This window comes from Radiomyces spectabilis, assembly GCF_025331425.1.
Source record: "Radiomyces spectabilis strain NRRL 2753 chromosome Unknown BYT42scaffold_5, whole genome shotgun sequence".
In the NCBI taxonomy this organism is placed as follows: Eukaryota; Fungi; Mucoromycota; class Mucoromycetes; order Mucorales; family Radiomycetaceae; genus Radiomyces; species Radiomyces spectabilis.
In genome coordinates this window covers 1707391-1725891 of record NW_026251930.1, presented here as the reverse complement: position 1 = coordinate 1725891, position 18501 = coordinate 1707391, and the positions used below count along the sequence as shown (strand labels likewise).

The window sequence follows — 18501 nt, the reverse complement described above, 5'->3', positions numbered from 1 at the left end:
AGGGGCGGAGTTCAAACGGGAGAAATTGCATTGACAGGCTCAGCCACTTTTAGGTCATTTTATTCCTTTTTTTCTTTTTTTCCATCTGCCAATTTTTTGAGTCATTTGGCGGGGACGGTTTTTCGAGGTCTAGCTTAAAGAGAGTCCTCGCGCCCAGCAATCCAACGTCCGCTTGTCTATTTTTTTTTTTCCTTCCCTTTCGTTCTTCACTTCTTCCGTTGTATAACGTTATGCTCCTGCTTCCAGGAACTTCCCTGCTCTCGCAGTTTAAGAGCGAGAGTTTGCTTCAAAGCATACAGAAGCACGTCCCCATTCAGACCGTTGCTGCTCTGAATGTTCACTTCATTCAGCCAAAGACCGCTGATAGCTTGACTTTGTTGCAGAACCAAGACTCGGAACAAGGCGCTATTTTACGCAATCTTTTACACTATGGATCCAATCCTATCGACAGCGATAAAGCCGCATTGATCGAGCAGTTTCTTCAGCATGGTCGCCAGCCCGAAAATGCCACGGTTGTACTTATTCTTCCTCGTGCCGGCACCATCTCGCCTTGGTCGTCCAAGGCCACCAATATTGCTCACCTTTGCAACTTGTATGATCACGTTGAACGCATTGAACGAGGTGCGGCCTATTTGATTGCTAAGAAGGATGGATCCGCTTTATCCAGCGCTGAAATCGCTACCTTTGCTGATCTTCTTCGCGATCGTATGACGCAGTCGCTTATGACTGAGCTTCCCGAATCTCACGTTGTTTTCAAGCACGGTACGCCTGGTCCTCTCACTGTGGTCGATCTGCTCAATGACGGTACCGAACAAAACGCCGATAAGGCTCGCGAAAAGCTCGTCAAGGCGAACAAGGAGTTGGGGTTGGCATTGGCGGCCGATGAAATCGATTATCTTATTTCAGCCTTTGTCGGAAGTTCGTCGGATAATGATGCTCTGCGTCGCAACCCCACCGACGTGGAACTCTTTATGTTTGCTCAAGTCAACTCGGAACATTGTCGTCACAAGATTTTTGGTGCGGACTGGACCATCGACGGTGAACTGAAGCCCCACTCGCTGTTCCAAATGATCAAGAATACCCACAAATTGCACCCTCAGTATACATTGTCCGCTTACTCTGATAATGCCGCCGTACTTGAAGGTTTCAAGGCCACTCGATTTGCTCCCTCCACGGCTTCCGGTAATGTTTACGAACAATATGAAGAAGACGTTCACTTTTTAGCAAAGGTAAGGATATCAAAAAAAAGAGAAGAGAAGAAAAACAGGAAAAAGGGAAAACTCAACAAGTCCTGAATTTTTTTTTTCTTTTTGACTTGTGTAGGTTGAAACACATAACCATCCTACTGCCGTATCACCGTATCCTGGTGCCTCAACTGGCTCCGGTGGTGAAATCCGTGACGAGGGTGCGGTGGGTTTGGGTTCCAAGCCTAAAGCCGGTTTGGTCGGTTTCACCGTGTCCAACCTTCTCATCCCCGATCATATTCAACCTTGGGAAAAAGATTTCGGAAGACCTAATCATATTGCCTCGGCTTACGATATTATGATGGAAGCCCCGCTTGGTGGAGCCGGTTTCAACAATGAATTCGGTCGTCCCGCTCTCACCGGTTACTTCCGTACCTTTGCCGAAGAAGTGCCCGTCTCGGAAACCGAGACCGAAATTCGAGGTTATCACAAACCCATCATGATTGCCGGTGGTGTCGGTAGCATTCGTCCTGCCCATGTTTTGAAGAAACCCATCAACCCTGGTGCTCTCCTTGTCGTTCTCGGAGGTCCCAGTATGCTTATTGGTTTGGGTGGTGGTGCCGCCAGTTCCATGGCTTCTGGTCAGAGCAGTGCCGATCTCGATTTCGCTTCTGTTCAACGTGACAATCCAGAAATGCAACGTCGCGCCCAACAAGTCATTGATTTCTGTACCGCTTTGGGTGAGAACAATCCCATCGAATCCATTCACGATGTCGGTGCCGGTGGCTTGTCCAACGCTCTCCCTGAAATTGTTCACGACAGCGATCTTGGTGCTGATATTGACCTTCGCCGTGTGCCCTGCGATGACAGCAGCATGTCCCCCATGGAGATTTGGTGCAACGAATCTCAGGAACGTTATGTCCTTGCTGTCTCGCCCGAGAAGATCCATATCTTTGAAGAGTTGTGTGCTCGTGAACGCTGCTTGTACGGTATTGTCGGTAAAGCTACGGCTGAAAAGCGTCTTGTCGTGAGAGATCCTCTCCTCAACAATGTGCCCATCGATCTTCCTATGGCCGTCTTGTTCGGCAAGCCCCCCAAAATGTCTCGCAAGACCGAATCCGTCCAGCCTCACCGCATTCCTTTCGATGCCACTCTCAAACCTTACCTGCCTCAAGCCGCTTCGGTCACCGACGCTCTGCAAGAAGCCACTTCGCGTGTTCTTCAGTTGCCTTCGGTTGGATCCAAGTCTTTCTTAATCACCATCGGTGACCGTTCGATTACTGCTTTGGTGGCTCGCGATCAGTTTGTTGGTCCTTGGCAGGTGCCTGTTGCCGATGTGGCGGTGACCACTACGTCGCTCGGCGAAAATATTATTACCGGTGAAGCCATGGCCATGGGTGAACGTACGCCTCTGTCTCTCCTTTCCGCGGCTGCCGCTGCACGTATGTCGGTCGGTGAATGTGTCACCAACCTTGCTGCTGCCAATATTCAGGATCTTGGCCGTATTCGCATGTCCGCCAACTGGATGTGTGCCGCCAACCATTCGGGCGAAGGCGCCAAGTTGTACGAGGCTGTTCAAGCGATCGGTATGGAGCTGTGTCCTTCCTTGGGTATTGCTATTCCTGTCGGCAAAGATTCCATGTCGATGCAGATGAAGTGGGATGAAGACGGCAATCAAAAGGTCGTGACCGCTCCTTTGTCGCTCATTGTTACCGGCTTTGCTCCCGTGATCAATAACCACAAGACGTTCACTCCCCAATTGAGAAACCGCGAAAAGACCGCATTGGTGTACATTGATCTCGCTCAAGGCAAGCAAAGATTGGGTGGATCGGCTCTGGCTCAAGTGTTCAATCAAATCGGTCACGAAGCTCCCGACGTCGAAGATGCCGCTGTGCTCAAGGGCTTCTTTGCCGCAATGCAAAAAGCCAAGGAAGGTAATCCCCAGGACAGCATTATCCTTGCCTACCACGACCGATCCGATGGTGGTTTGTTCGCTACGATTACCGAAATGTGTTTTGCTGGTCATGTGGGTGCTCAAGTCGATTTGGACTCGATTGTGCACAATGGCGATGTCGTGTCTTGCCTCTTCAACGAAGAGTTGGGTGCGGTGGTCCAGGTAGACGAATCACGCTTGGAAGAATTCGCCGATTTAGCTGTTCAAGCCGGACTTCCTCGCGCTGCTTTGCACAACATTGGTGCGGTGACGACTCACAACGATACCGATGCTATTTCATTCCGCTACAATGGACAGGCCGTGTACAACGCCAGCCGGGTTGATTTATTCCGCTTGTGGTCCAAGACTTCGTACCTTATGCAGTCGGCTCGTGACAACGCGGTATGCGCTCAGCAAGAATATGATAACGTGTTGGATGTGAAGGACCCTGGTATCAACTATCAATTGACCTTTGATCCTGCCGAGAATGTCGTGGCAACCCTTGAGCGCCGTCCCAAGGTGGCCATTTTGCGTGATCAAGGTGTGAATGGACAAATCGAAATGGCGTTTGCCTTCCATCTGGCCGGTTTCGAAGCTGTGGATGTTCATATGACAGATATTATCTCGGGCAAGGTAACCTTGAAGGACTTTGTCGGTCTGGCAGCTTGTGGCGGTTTCTCGTATGGTGATGTGCTTGGCGCCGGTGCCGGTTGGGCCAAGACCATTCTGTTGCATCCTCATGCTCGTGCGGAATTTGCCCACTTTTTCAATGAACGCGATAACACGTTCGCTCTTGGTGTCTGCAACGGTTGTCAATTCTTGAGCCAGTTGTCCGAGTTGATCACGGGTGCCAATGCTTGGCCACGATTCATGCGCAACGAAAGCGAACAATTCGAAGCACGTGTCTGCATGGTAGAAATCAAGGACACCAACTGTATTTTCTTTGACGGCATGCGCGGCTCCAAACTTCCGATTGCCGTGGCTCACGGTGAAGGTTTTGCGAAATTCAAGACTACGGATGATTACAACGAGTTCACGTCTTCCAACCTTACAGCTGTGCAATACGTCGATAACTATGGTCAACCTACGCAACGATATCCTTTCAATCCCAACGGTTCACCTGCTGGTATCACCGGTATTCAAACCCCCAACGGCCGTGTATTGGCCATGATGCCCCATCCCGAACGTGTGGTCCTGAAAGAGAGCAATTCCTGGTATCCCGAAAACGAAAACTGGGGTCAATCGGGACCTTGGTTACGCATGTTCCGCAACGCTCGCCAATGGATCGGTGATCGTTTCTAATGCTTTATTTCTTCACCTTTCCCATGTGTTTATTTTTTCTTTTACTTCATTTTCTCTGTTTGTTATTTCATGCATTTCTAGATACACCAAAAACTTCAAAACATAAAGTTTGTCTTCAAAAGTTGTTCCCTACAAAATATGGTCTTCTGTGTATACTGGGTAGTGGTATTGCTGGATGAAATAATGATATGGTAGTCAATGGAGTTGTGCTTCGTTGCGTGAATTATGCCAATAAACCTAGCTGGCCGAATTATTTAGCAGCGTAATTAGCAAAGCGTTCAGTCGAATGGTGAGTATCTCTATGACTGCATGAAAAATGGCGAATTGTGTACGCTTGCTGCATGGGGTTACGATAGCAGCAGAGTCACAGAACACTCCGAACCAACTGCTAAATTCGTCACGAGAGCATTTTCTTTTCTTTTCAACACACCCTCAGTTATGCACACCCATTTACGCATTCTAAACAATCTTGATGGCGAATTCAAGGAGCTCGACAAGAAATTTGCACAAGAAGAACTACGTATCTTTGGTAATGACCTGCATTCTAGTACAAAAGTTTGTCCATCTGACCATGCAGCTTTAAAAAAAGGCAAATCGACGGAACGAATATTCAAGGAACTGGATGTAACCCGACGAAAGCAAATCGAACTTGCCGCTGAACATATTGCACTCGATATGACCGTCGATATACCGTAAGCAGGACATCGTAGTTACAGTATGCATGTCATCTCCCCCATTAACTGTGTCTAGTCAACTTAATGCACACACGGCTAACGCTGACGAGACATATCGCAAAATGGTCGAACAGTTGACCGAGAAAGAAGCTTCCTTAAAAGCTTTAACAAGAAAGGTTAGCTAAAGTTGGATACTCGGAGACGACAAATAACTGAGCTTTCCTTTGCTGTAGCTGAATGATTTGAGTGAATCCTTGTAAGTTCAGGGTTTTGCTTTATTATGATGATTTGGATGACTCATGGTTTTATCATGTAGGAATCAATTTCGAGCGATATCAGAACAAGCCGATCTCCAGGATACCACGGCCTTCTTTTCATAGTTCCTAGGACACCATGTTGTGCAATCAATTAAATTCCTCCCTGACTCTGGAATGGTAACAGCCGCTGCATTATCAAGCTATTCCAGGCATACATCATCTCAACTCATTCGAAACGTTTTTCATGGACCAAATAAAACCATTTCCACTTTACGTCGATCAATTATCAAATGTGATGAACTGGATAAACTATGGAAAACAGGCTAGATCGCACTTCATACCGCAACTGGGAACAGATTTACTACTGTCCATGGTGTTTATGCTGACCGTCTCTTTCGTTCGCCAAGAGCTACTACCATAGTTCAAGAAGAGGCATTTGATGGGTTCATTCATCCACCGCAAGCTCAGAAATTTTTAGTGAAAAGCAACTGATGTGAAGAGGTCATGATGATGTCTGCATAAATTCGCCTCATTTTTGGACGAGCTGTGACTAAAGAGGCTCCAAAAAATTGAAAAATTTCGGCCCTAAGACACTTTTCGAACGTTTCTCAACATTCGTCATGCCACCACGATTTGGAGGAGCACCTACATGCCCACGGTGCAACAAAGGTAATACGCAATTTCATGATTAACCAAGTACTGTCAGCTGATTATATTTAACTTTTACAGCCGTCTATATGGCTGAACAGGTATATTTCCCATTCTCGCGCAGATCATGTAGGAAAGTTAAGCGGCTCACACTGCAATAGGTTATTGGTCCCGGAGGACATTGGCATCGTGCCTGCCTTACCTGCAAGGTATGACATTTGCCAAACGGATTTACAAAACATTTTATTGATCGAGGCTCTTACAGGAATGTAACAAACGTCTGGACTCTACAACATTAACTGAACGCGATGGCGAGGCTTATTGCAGAACATGTTATACTCGTCAGTGGGGCCCCAAGGGATATGGATTTGGTACGTAAAAAGGAAGAAAAAAAGAATCATATCATTGGGTTGACGGATTCCGTTATCCAGCGGGTGGAGCGGCGTTCTTGTCTACAGAGAGCAAGTTGCCCAGTCAAATACTGCAACCAGAATCTCGACTCGAGAACGTATCATCCAGTGCGTTCCCTTCATCGCCAACCGTATCCACTGAAATCAATAATAAACCAGCACCACCACCTCTGCCGGTTCGACCAAAGGAACAGCCTCAATCGCCCGCAACTCCAACGACGTCCTTCTGGGGAAGACAATCAAGCGAACAACCTTCCAGTCGAGACTCGTCCCAGTCAAGGCCATCTGAACAGCAATCCGAGCCCCCAAAATCTTCGTACATCAATTATCAGACATCGTATAAACCGAAAAAATTCGGTTTCACTGTACAAAACGACATTTGTTCGAAATGTCACAAGGCGGTCTATGCAGCTGAACTGGTAATGTGGGACATCGGGGTAGATTCTGTGGATTCAGCGTGACTGATATTGATAACGTACAGGCACTGGGCGCAGGGAATAAGTACCATAAATCATGCTTGAAGTGCTCCCAATGCGGCAAGCTGTTGGATTCTACCAATATGCAAGATAAAGGATTCGATCTGTACTGTCGAAGTTGCTACTCCAAATCTTTCGGCCCCAAAGTAAGTGCCTGATACTACTCATGGAAACTGCATCTGCTCACTCGACTCAACGTCCCATTATAGGGATTCGGTTACGGAAATTTGCTTTCCCCCGAAGGTGCCACGCGCTAGAAATTCACCGCCTTTGGTCATCCTTCACAGTGTGCGAATCCTAACCGCCGTACATGGGTGCTTCCAAATTTTACATCTTAAACTCCGTATCGAATTCCCCAAAAATAAAGCCACACTATTCATGATGTAATTTGAAATGCGCGAAATGCCATGCGTCGAAAATTCTTGTACGGCTCGATCGATATGATCAGTAAATAATGCAACCACAATCTCAATGATTTCGGTTACACGTAAATCTCGGTCTCTAAGAAGAGTTTAAAAAAAACCACACCAACTACATACAAATGATGATTTTGATTACTGACAAGTTGGCCATCAAAGAAAATTAGATCAATTGTGTTCTACGGGTGCAGTTATTTCTATACTTCTGTAGTTTATTCTGGTATCCACGTTATGATTATCTTTTTCGATCGTTCGGCCACACTGGTCTATTTTTGCATTTATCTATTTTTTTCTACCAAAGAAGCCCACCGACCATCTATTGGTCTTCTTGGGCGGTTCGTTGGTTGTGCTGGATGCTGCGGGCGCACCGTTAGTCTGACGAGACGTCGGGGGGTTCTGAGGCAAATGAGAAGCGGCAAGGATCTGGAGTTTGTGACGCGATGGTTCATAGCCTTGACTGGCGGCAATTTGGAACCATTCTCTAGCCACCGCGAGATCTTGAGGTACTCCTTCTCCGTTCAAAAACCTGAATCGAGATGGGCTGTTAGGCAAGTTTGTTTTGGTGAGAACACCTGTAATCACACTTACATTTCGCCGAGCATATGTTGTGCATAATAATGAGGAGAATCGGGTTGACTGGCGGCGGTCTGGTAGTATTCAAACGCCTTTTGATAGTTTCGATCGACTCCCCATCCATTTCGATACATATCACCTAGTGCTGTTTGGCAGAATGCAATGGTGGCTGCCCCTTTTGTGCACCATTTGAAGGCCTGGGTATAATCTTTGTCAAAATCGTCATAGCCTTTCATATACACGGCGGCCAATTCTTCAATCGCAATTGTCACATCCTGCTCGGCTGCAGATGCCAACCATTTGACAGCTTCGGAAATGTTGCGCTCCGTGCCATGCCCTTTGAGATACAGATGGCCAGCAAGATATTGACAGTACTTGTCGTCTGCCAACGCACCTTGCATCGCATATTTGAACGCTTTACCCATATCGATATGCGCCGCGTTACTATCCGCCGAAAATCCATACGCCAAATCGACAAGTACCCGTTTGTCGCCCAGCTCGTAAGCATGTTCAAACCAGCGCAAGGATTCAACCGTGTTGTTTTTCGAGTAACTGTATCGATCACCAAAATAACAGCCGAGTTCGTACGCCGCCTCGACCTGTGTTTCAGCAGCCACCTGAAGATACGACACACCCCTTTTAATGTCTTGCTCCGTCCCTATACCCTTCAACAGCAACAGACCCGCTAAGTAACACACTTTTGGATAGTCGGGATTTGCCTGTTCGAGAATGAGAGCAACGGTTGAGGTATACTTTATGGAGGCATCGAGAAGATGAGGCGCCGCCAGTTGCAAAGCCGCCGATAATTGCTTATCAAATATACTACGAGACCACATGTGAGCTTCCTGCGCATCTTGCTGAATAAGGTCCGATTGAGTTTCGGCGTAAAGGGTGCTCAGTTTCGTTTTCGCTTCGGTGTCATTGTTGGCCGCTTTATATCTTAGAAATGTGAGCGCTTTGAGTACTTGGTTGTGATCGCCATTCTTTTTTATCAGCTCCGTAGCATTGACCAATCGAAGTTCAGGGGTGCTGTCATCAAAGAAAAACTTTGGATCTTCCATCATCACGGAATGTTAGTATCCCTCTTTTTCTCGCGCTGACATGCGGAACTAGTTCGATTTGGTGGTGTCACGTGGCAGTACGACCGACGGTCTTTAAAACCATGATCAGGAACGACGGTGGCTGCAGGAGCAAATCAGTGAATTTCAAAGTCCATTACAAGCTGTATCTCCAAGTAATCGCGTATCCATGTATTACCCACACTTGCGAATCATACGTGCATGGTGACCAATGGCAAAGGGTAATTGCCATGATGATAGGTTTCAAGCTCTGAGATCGGCAAAGCAGTCTTAGATCGGATAAAGTCTAAACCGCTAGATAACAATAATTTCGATAATTTCGATACTGTGATATAAAAACATGGATACCGGAATTTGCTTATGAAATCACATTGATTCATTTTGTTTTTTACTTCGTGATCCGATAATAATCGAGCAGCGACCATGAACTCGTCGATGAACATTCCGATGGAATAATGTGGGAGAGAGCTTCCAGCACTTTATGATGGCTAATAATGGACAAAATGTCAAGAATGTGCTTTCACATCAGCATACGTTTGCTACCTGAATTAAATAACATAGTTGACGGCAAGCTGCAAGTGACCGATCTGGTGATCGACTGGAGACCACAGTATCGACGCTTTGATGGCAACTGTGGCTCTTCAAATTCTTGGATGCTGGATATAATCACTACGAATAGTATGCACCCAATATAAAGTGTGATTTATATTGTAGATTTGCTTAAATAAGCATACACTGTGAATATACGATATAAATTTCACAGAGTTGCTCAAACAAAAAGGAATCGTCAGGGATTCGGGGTTCCTGTCGCTTGCGAAATGGTAACTCAGAAGTGATACAAATGCCCAAGAGTAGCGAAAGGCTCATTTCTGGTCACAGATCAATGCATATTGAAGTAAAGAGGTATGCTTACTCCATTTACTCCATATAAATGAGCAACACTGTAAAGACCAGAAATACATTGTAGGTCGGCCATTCGATCGCGAAACACGCCACACGCAACGCGCGTCAATTTTATAAAAAAAGACCTCCTGCATGCCTCCTTTTTTCTTTACTGATTACAGTATAAAAATGCTTTCTCGTAAGTTCATACGACCTCTTGACATCGTGTGGGAAAAAGTCTAATCGTTTGCGTTGTAGTTACTCTTAACCGCAATTTCTCAACTGCTCCTTCTCAACCCTCTTTCCCTGTTCCTGATGTGCCGCCCACTGTGGCGTTCGTGAAGCGCAAGCGCGATGGCGTTGAAGTTGACCGCGATGAGATGGTTTACCGACAAATCAAAAAAAGAAAGAGGTTCCGTCAGGTGGTCTTTCCGAGCACTTTGCAAATCATCCATTTCAACTTCATGAATGAGCTTGAAGATGAAGAGCTCAGATCGAAGAAGTGGGCACGATATGAAGGCAGACCAGGGGCCGGTCAGTTGATAATCATACTGAGCGTTTACCATATAACAACTTACTAACGTATTTTATGGTTAAATAGAAGAAGACATTGAAATGCCACTTTGGGAACGAGAAGAAGGTGCCGTCTCTGTGGCACCAGCCTGGCCGGCTCTGGTCATTGCGCAAATCCCAGCGCAAGCGAACTTTACCGACGTGGCCGTGAAGAATGATTGGCCAGAAGAAGCTCCAGCCAGGGTGTCTACCCAGTTGGCCGCGAAGGAAAAAACGAAGAAGAAGAAGGTGATGACGATGACGAGTTCTTCGACGCTGAGTTTTGAAGAAGTGGCGTTCCAACAAAGGAACCAGGAGAAGGGGGATTTTTGGACGCCTCTTGGCATGCCGACTGGACGGAGGTGGGCACCATGGAAGAGATGTAAATACATCATTGGGCGACGTGTGACATCAAGCAATGCTAATGATCCTAATGATTTAGGTTCGCTTCCTGCCAAGTGATCGTCGCTCTCAAGATCCGCGTTTGTTGGCGCCGGTGTCCGGGGAGGCAATGCCTGAAGAAGATTGGTAAGTGAAACGACCAACCTAAACCGAAATTGGGTATCTAATAAGAAATTTGCAGTCTCCCCGAACCAAGCCCAGACGACATGGAAATGGCGGTCGTTCTCGCCAAACTTTTGTACGGCTTGACCCTCGTGGAGCGAGACGAAGAAGGTACCTCACTCCCTCAGGCCCCCCAGGACACGCAAGAAGACCAGTAAGTGAAAGACACTCCATCTAAGCTAAAGCAATGGACCTAACCAATGAATTTCTAGAAGTCCCACTCCGCGGTCTGATCCTCCAACCCCCGAACCTGAACTTGAGGATCAGATTCACGGAAATCTGCGGAGCGGGGCAATCGGCTCAACTGCCGGTGCAAACGTGTGCGCAAAGCACGTCAACTGGCGCGTACAGCCCAACCACCTGCCCGAGAAGACGCGCAAGTGGTGGCACGGCCCAAGCCTAACGTCAGGATGATGCGTTAAGCGGACCGTCAGCCCCAATGATCTGTACGTGACGACCATCCGATGAACGAGGTAAATCGGCTTGTTCTTTTGTTGTTTTATTCACGGGTCATTATTAGTATAATTACTTTTAGGATGGCGCACTCAAGCAGTAAACAGCCGGAAGCGAACAACTGACCCGGCGACTACTGTTGTGTTCGACATATATATTCATTCACCTATTCAATACTACCCCAGCTGTTCCTGGATAAATATAACCATTTTCCATTATCACCCACTTTTCTGTACAAGATATAGTCATCATAGACTTTCTATACAACCGTTAATTCCATGGACTACGGATCATACCACCACACGATACCTTTCCATCATACCTGATTCGTCCATTAAACGTATAAGGCGATTATCCATTATCCGGAACCGATCTCTACTAAATCATATAAATAACCATCACAAAATATGAATAAAGAGGACAACTCAGTTTCACAATATTTCTTGATTCTTACTTTTTCTTATTATTTATCTTCGGATATAACAACTACATTGCATCTTCGTAGCTCCACTCAGCAAAGCCGGCGAAAGCAGGGCACAGGGCAAGAAGAAAAAGAGGAAAAGGAATACGACTGACCGAAAATAAAAAACAAAAAAAGAACAAAAGAACAAAAAGAGGAGCAAAAAAGCCCGATGTACAGTATAACAATGTGTTTACTGACGGATTTTGTTTATTTGTGGCTTGGGAACAACCTTGACAATTCACCAAGGATGAATAGTACACGAATGGAAAAGGATCAGCATTAGAAAGGAATTGAAACGTACATTTGTTGGCCAGCCACCGATTTCACGAAATTTCAACAAACTCAGCATGCTGGCTTGGAGGTTCATCAAGTGAAGAAAGAAAGTTGAAGGATACAAGCATCAAAAATGGAATCACAAAAATAGACATGAATGATCCAATGAGCGAAATATTATTTTTGAAGAATAACACTTTATTATGTGTAGGGTTGATAGGATAGGGTAAGTTACATTAACTTACATTAGGGAAAGATAGTTTTTTTTTGTTTGTTTGCGAGAGGGGAAAAATAGAGTAAGTCTAACTAATTGGTTTTTTTTTCGTTTTGTGGCGGGAAAACATCGCCCTTGCTCTTTTTTTATTATTATTTTTTTTTTACCATTGTATCCGAAAAGATAATACATGGTCGTTGCAAGAATCATATTGGTTTACAAAGGGGAAAAGGTGGACGCATACTAGATCCTCCGCTCTTCGCCAGCCAACCACATACGCGCTACCACCAAGACTCACCTGATACGTCACACATATTGCCTCGTCTATTACCCACTTCTTCGCCTTTCTTGCATTGTACTCTTGCTGCATCCATCTCTCTTTGCCTTGACCGTCGGGGACTTGCGGTAACGGGAAATTCATCTACGCTTAAACCAGTTAGTCATCCGTATCAAACAAACATTATCTTATCACTATGCGCATGTACTTTCTTTTCTATTCGGACTGAGAGATGGTTCTTGATTGCTGTACCGCAAGGCGTGGAAGGCAAGGTTCAGTGAGGTTCGCACCAGGGTCATCCCGGTAGCAACGACGTATGTGGCAGGAGGCCGACTCCAGGCATCATCAGACCTAGCAGCGTCCCAAGTGTGTGTGCGTGGGGGGGAGAGTTAGTACAAAAGCTAATTTTTACCCTATCCTGTCAACCCGGAGACAGCGTGGTGGGTCTCCTTTATTCATGGAATTACTCGACCGTGATCAAATTGTGCGGGCCGAGTTTCAACTGGTACCAGAATGGTTGATGGATACCAGGTTTCCTTCGAGCGAATTGATTCTTGATGTCGTGTGACAGTTGCATACATCACTGTGTTTTTGAGAAGGCCTGAGATCTATAGCATATACAAGCTATGAATGCCCTCCTTGGATAACACAGTAGCTATAATCAGTTTATCTTTAGGGACCACATAGAGTGCATCAGGCATGGAACATGCATGGAACGACATATTTCTTCAATCTTCAAGCTGGCTGTTGTTGATTTTCGCTTCTTGCTATCTTTTCGCCTTTTTTTTCGTCTTTAGTTTGATGTTCCGTGCCATCTTTCTGCCAGTTTTGCGGCATTGGAAAGCTGCGAGGCTGCGTTGCTGCTACCTGATCGGTTGTAGGTTTTGGGATTCCATTTCTCTATTCCCCCTGGCATCATACTGTAACTGAAATATTAATAATAGCACGTAATCAAGCCAGAATCGGCTCACCATTTTGACAGTTTTTCTGTCACGTATTCATAAGCGATCCACCTTAACGCGGTGGCTTCAGATGCGGCTTCGGCCGCGCAGATGGTTGCGCCGATTTGGACGCCGGGCGACTTGTTGTGCGCACAGGTTGCGCTGGTTCCGCCGGGCTTTCGACACGTCGTTGTTGCACCGAGCGTCCCGCTCCGCAGATCTCCCGGAATCGCATGGGGCGACGGTTGTTGCGGGAGATCATTATCTGGTCCTCTGGTTCAGATTCGGTTGGCTGAGGATCAGATGACGGAGCGGGAGGGCTAAAAGATTGAGTTTGGTTAAATCCAGCGCTTTAGCAAAGGTTGAGTAGTTGTTCACTTACTGTTGTTCATGGGCGTTTGTCTCCGGCGAAGCGCCCCGATCCGCTTGTGGTTCCACAAGGGTCAAGCCGTATAAGAGCTCGGCCAAGTCGAAGCCCATCTCCATTTCGTCGGGACTTCGGTCAGGGAGGCTAAAGCTTATTCATTAGATATGCAGCTTTGGTCTAGCTTGTTTGCTTCACTTACCAATACTGTGCTGGCATAACAGTTGGTGCCTCCCTGGTCAAGTTCGTCAACGGACGAACGTCTGCCGCATTAGCTTCGGCAATGACATCTTGATTGCAAAGAATGGACCTGGATCATCTTATTCATTAGCATTGCTTAATGCCACACGATGCCCATCTATACACTTACATCTCTTCTGGGGTGCCCAGTACCATCCAATGCGCGTGGTACAAAGCGTCCTCGAAACACTCTTCTTCCTTTTGTTCCTCTTCAGAAAACATTTCTTCTTCAAAGCTCATAGCGTCAAAGAATTGGTCGTCATCAACATCTTGTTCTTCGCTTTCCTCTTGCAATTGCAAATGGCGCGTCACAGCCACGTAGGTGAGCACCATTTGCGATGTGGCTTGGGGCGTCATCAGAACTGGCCAAGCTGGCGGTGCAGTAACCTCTCCTTCTTCTCGTTCACACAGAGGCATCTCAATGTCTTCTTCTATTCATTCATAAACGACGTGAGTTATTGTTATTTGATAAAACGTAATCTGAGTTACCAACTTACCGATGACCGGTTGGTCTTCAATGAGTAGGCCGTCGTCGATGCGCGCTCGCTTCAATGGCATGCGGTCTCGGGCCTCCCCTTCGCGTTTTCGTTCATTGTCCGAAAAGGTTAACCACCGCCTCAGCGTCGCTTACTTGCAGATGGTGCAAATATTTTCCGAAATAAAATGGATTTGTATAAGCTTCAGTTACTGAAAAGTCGACGGAACCACGGAGAGGTTCGTGATCATGAACTTGATGATAAATGACGTTGGTGCAGTGGGAGGTTTGGATGGATCCACTGTGTCGCTGCTAACTGTCGAAGCATGTTTGAGAAAGGGCATGGTCTCTTTGTGTCACTGCTCCCTATTTTTTCAATCCAGGTCCACGCGGTTTCTCATGGTTTATCATATCATCATTTAGATCTGCTTCTTGTTGGGGCGGCCAGAGAAAGAAGCCCGCTTTGGCTCTATGTTGTGACCATGGTCTTCGCAATCCTCTATGCTCCGCTGATGGATCTGTTTGGTAAAATACAAATTTTTAAAAGTAGGTTGCCAATGTTTTCGATGGATATTGAGTATGTTGTATATGGTGGCTGATCTCTGCTTACTGTTGACTAGTAGACCTTTTTTCCATCTTTCTGGAATCCACAGTTCCCATTTTGCCATCGCGTGCCTGGTTTTCTAGTCTTCGGATTTCCACCTTTGCAAAATGTCAAATTTGCCAATGATCGGTTAACATCTGCTGAATACCTCACTTATTTCAATTGTTCTCAAATTTTCATTGTGTCCGAGGAAATTTATTAGGTGCAAACTTTGGAAATTCCATGCATTTGAATTCTCAAACTTTGATAGAGGGTAGTGGGGTGCGGAGTTGTTGTACTGGAATGGAATATTCAAATATCGTCCCAAGCGCCGCTTTTAATTCAATTGCCGGAATTCCCATATTTATCGTAATTGTGCCCCAAGCACAGCAAGCTTAACGAACACATTTTCCGCAGCAAACGTGAATGGGCACAAATTCCGCAGCAAAAACATGATGAATTCAACCGGCCGCAGCAAACACAGGCTTGAAAATTCACGAATCCGCAGCAATTACCATGGCAACGGACACGATCAAACGCAAACAAGCGCGATTTCCGCAGCAAAACTGGACAAATTCTACCGGCCGCAGCAATTACAGCCCTCACAAAGGCCGTACTGACCGCAGCAAACACGGCGGCCGCAGTTAATTACGATAATTAAAGGTGGTATCAACAATCTCGAAAGTCCATAGCAACCGTGTCATCCATACATGGCAATCACCCCCAGCACAACCTCGAAGGTGGCTGTTACACCATCCATACATGGCAAGTTATCTAACCGGAGATGGCAATTTATTCGGTGATCACACATGGTAGCTTTTTTGTCGCCTAATAAATTGCCATCTCCGGTTAGATAACTTGCCATGTATGGATGGTGTAACAGCCACCTTCGAGGTTGTGCTGGGGGTGATTGCCATGTATGGATGACACGGTTGCTATGGACTTTCGAGATTGTTGATACCACCTTTAATTATCGTAATTAACTGCGGCCGCCGTGTTTGCTGCGGTCAGTACGGCCTTTGTGAGGGCTGTAATTGCTGCGGCCGGTAGAATTTGTCCAGTTTTGCTGCGGAAATCGCGCTTGTTTGCGTTTGATCGTGTCCGTTGCCATGGTAATTGCTGCGGATTCGTGAATTTTCAAGCCTGTGTTTGCTGCGGCCGGTTGAATTCATCATGTTTTTGCTGCGGAATTTGTGCCCATTCACGTTTGCTGCGGAAAATGTGTTCGTTAAGCTTGCTGTGCTTGGGGCACAATTACGATAAATATGGGAATTCCGGCAATTGAATTAAAAGCGACGCTTGGAACGATAATTGAATATTCCATTCCAGTACAGCAGCTCCGGACCTCACTGTCCTAGACCAAAAATAAAACTTGAGGATTCAATGCCTTGAATGTCAAAGGTTGCACTCAATATATTTCTTCTGAAACAGTAATATTAAACAGATATGAGGTAACAACCTGTCAATCTAGCAGTAACAGAGGTGTTCTACAGGATATAAGTGATCATCGGCAAATTGGTGCCGGGCAAAAGATGAAAATCTGAAGCCTACGAGAATAGGCGCACCGAAATTAGAATTGGCAACTGTGGGTTCCAGAAAATTGAAACGGGCTTTTCAACAAGGAACAAATGGAAAGAATCGCCATAAAAGCATATCCGATCTTCATCGAATTATAAGAATTATTCTGCTTTTAAAACTGTACCTTACCATCAAATAGATCCATCATTGCGTAAAGCATAGGAAATTGCTAAGAACATCATATAGAGATCCGAATACGGACTCTTTCTCTCTCTGTATCTCTCGATCCTCTTCACACCCCGAAGAACAAAATGAATCTAACACAGTAAACCCACGAGAAACCGCATGAAACTGGACAGGAAAAATATATGGAGCAGTGACACAAATAGAGTATTTGTGCAAATGTTTCCCAGTTAGAAACGACACAGTGGACAGTTCAAAACTCCAAATTTGCCAATTTCGTTTATCATCAAGGTCATGGTTGCTAACCTTCCTAGAGTACCGTAGTGTTCACAGTAACCGAAGTTTATATAACTACAAAACTTTGCACCATTTGCAATCCACAACCTCGTTTGTCACGAAGGAAGAAAAGTTTGACTTTCCTTCTCTTCCGTTTTATTCTCTCATTATGTCACACCCTACACTTGTTGTATTAGTTAATCAATGCTTTCATGATGAAAAATGTGCCAAAAAATCCACTACCCCCCAAAACCTCCGGGCGCATTTAAAGACTGCGCATCATTTCGTTTTGCCCAATCAGATCAGGCGCATGCGACGATATAACAATAATTCCTTTTGTTATCTACGCAATGCGTCCAAAGATGAATGCGTTAAAATCCACTTTGCATGCCCTTGTTGCGTCGCACACTTCGAGGCTCTGATTTAACGGAACAGTCATTTTCGCGAACACCAGGAGTACTTGCCGGAAGAAGAAGATCAAAGCGATCGCCAGCAGGGAGTATCTGCTGAAACAAGGCAGAAACGAACCCACGACGAATTGCATTCGATGGGATTAATTTCGATCTCCCGGATAACGAGCGTTTGGTGGTCGGAGACTTTGATGTATCGGATGCCTTCTATATGATGCACGTTTCCTTAAAGCAGCACAGGTGGAAACCCTCATTGGAGGATCATTTGCACTTGGGACTGGCAGCCACGCCGGTTTCATTCTTGTCACCCGATCACTATCCTGAACAATTAAAATCATTCTTCGGCTACGACAATTGGACTGCAACAGTTAATTTCCGTCCAGGATATGTACTATATCAAAAACCTGCCAATGCCTCTCACCACGGTGGCAAGTGTAATATATGAGAAAATTTGTAGAGTAAAGAGACAATAAGAATCCTTTGAGACTGTTGAATATCTTTATTTCAATTGATCTGATCTGTTTATTTATACTTTTAGTCTTATATCGGAATTGATGATTATCTGTAAACAGTCCACCCTTACAAGGTATATTTACAAGGATCCATGTGCTGTGATGTGACAGCATTACTTTTATGCCCTGATCCATCGGTGATGAGAAGTTATGGACGGAGAAGCTCAATCGGCAATAGGAGTTATTATATTTACAAGGATCCATGTGCTGTGATGTGACAGCATTACTTTTATGCCCTGATCCATCGGTGATGAGAAGTTATGGACGGAGAAGCTCAATCGGCAATAGGAGTTATGGATGAACAGATTGGATCGGTGTTCTAATGGAGATGGAGAAGCTCACTCAGAATGGGAACATGTCAAGATC

The 18501-nt window shown here is 45.7% G+C and overlaps 8 protein-coding genes across 8 annotated transcripts; 5 read left to right on the top strand and 3 right to left on the bottom strand.

Moving 5' to 3' along the window:
- Positions 1 to 113: 113 nt before the first annotated feature.
- BYT42DRAFT_598256 (phosphoribosylformylglycinamidine synthase) lies at positions 114 to 4419 on the top strand (the record flags this gene model as incomplete). Its single annotated transcript, XM_051570965.1, is given in 3 exon segments — positions 114 to 1229; positions 1324 to 4029; positions 4042 to 4419. The coding sequence occupies 3 exon segments, from the start codon at positions 231 to 233 to the stop codon at positions 4417 to 4419; spliced, it is 4083 nt and encodes a 1360-aa protein (XP_051424777.1). The 5' UTR covers positions 114 to 230.
- Positions 4420 to 4806: 387 nt separating this feature from the next.
- BYT42DRAFT_566716 (uncharacterized protein) lies at positions 4807 to 5684 on the top strand. Its single transcript, XM_051568015.1, has 5 exons — positions 4807 to 4948; positions 5009 to 5111; positions 5170 to 5269; positions 5327 to 5349; positions 5410 to 5684. Exons 1-5 carry the CDS (start codon positions 4858 to 4860, stop codon positions 5471 to 5473), a joined length of 381 nt encoding a protein of 126 aa, XP_051424776.1. The 5' UTR covers positions 4807 to 4857; the 3' UTR covers positions 5474 to 5684.
- Positions 5685 to 5931: 247 nt separating this feature from the next.
- On the top strand, positions 5932 to 7271 carry BYT42DRAFT_566714 (uncharacterized protein). The gene is made up of 7 exons (XM_051568014.1): positions 5932 to 6019; positions 6080 to 6099; positions 6160 to 6207; positions 6264 to 6369; positions 6430 to 6827; positions 6890 to 7030; positions 7094 to 7271. Exons 1-7 carry the CDS (start codon positions 5971 to 5973, stop codon positions 7139 to 7141), a joined length of 810 nt encoding a protein of 269 aa, XP_051424775.1. The 5' UTR covers positions 5932 to 5970; the 3' UTR covers positions 7142 to 7271.
- Positions 7272 to 7409: 138 nt separating this feature from the next.
- Positions 7410 to 8948, bottom strand: BYT42DRAFT_531385 (uncharacterized protein). The gene is made up of 2 exons (XM_051565418.1): positions 7892 to 8948; positions 7410 to 7829 (listed from the first exon to the last, which is right to left on the bottom strand). Exons 1-2 carry the CDS (start codon positions 8938 to 8940, stop codon positions 7586 to 7588), a joined length of 1293 nt encoding a protein of 430 aa, XP_051424774.1. The 5' UTR covers positions 8941 to 8948; the 3' UTR covers positions 7410 to 7585.
- A 1078-nt stretch (positions 8949 to 10026) lies between these two features.
- BYT42DRAFT_545370 (uncharacterized protein) lies at positions 10027 to 11367 on the top strand (the record flags this gene model as incomplete). Its single annotated transcript, XM_051565808.1, has 6 exons — positions 10027 to 10036; positions 10096 to 10371; positions 10439 to 10638; positions 10832 to 10917; positions 10973 to 11107; positions 11166 to 11367. The coding sequence occupies 6 exons, from the start codon at positions 10027 to 10029 to the stop codon at positions 11365 to 11367; spliced, it is 909 nt and encodes a 302-aa protein (XP_051424773.1).
- Positions 11368 to 13477: 2110 nt separating this feature from the next.
- Positions 13478 to 14079, bottom strand: BYT42DRAFT_566710 (uncharacterized protein). Its single transcript, XM_051568013.1, has 3 exons — positions 13957 to 14079; positions 13605 to 13894; positions 13478 to 13553 (listed from the first exon to the last, which is right to left on the bottom strand). Exons 1-2 carry the CDS (start codon positions 14058 to 14060, stop codon positions 13648 to 13650), a joined length of 351 nt encoding a protein of 116 aa, XP_051424772.1. The 5' UTR covers positions 14061 to 14079; the 3' UTR covers positions 13478 to 13553; positions 13605 to 13647.
- A 3303-nt stretch (positions 14080 to 17382) lies between these two features.
- On the top strand, positions 17383 to 17640 carry BYT42DRAFT_494608 (uncharacterized protein; the record flags this gene model as incomplete). The annotated part of the gene is made up of 1 exon (XM_051564310.1): positions 17383 to 17640. The coding sequence occupies one exon, from the start codon at positions 17383 to 17385 to the stop codon at positions 17638 to 17640; it is 258 nt and encodes an 85-aa protein (XP_051424771.1).
- A 63-nt stretch (positions 17641 to 17703) lies between these two features.
- On the bottom strand, positions 17704 to 18074 carry BYT42DRAFT_307298 (uncharacterized protein). Its single transcript, XM_051562949.1, has 2 exons — positions 18016 to 18074; positions 17704 to 17938 (listed from the first exon to the last, which is right to left on the bottom strand). Exon 2 carries the CDS (start codon positions 17920 to 17922, stop codon positions 17767 to 17769), a length of 156 nt encoding a protein of 51 aa, XP_051424770.1. The 5' UTR covers positions 17923 to 17938; positions 18016 to 18074; the 3' UTR covers positions 17704 to 17766.
- Positions 18075 to 18501: the final 427 nt, after the last annotated feature.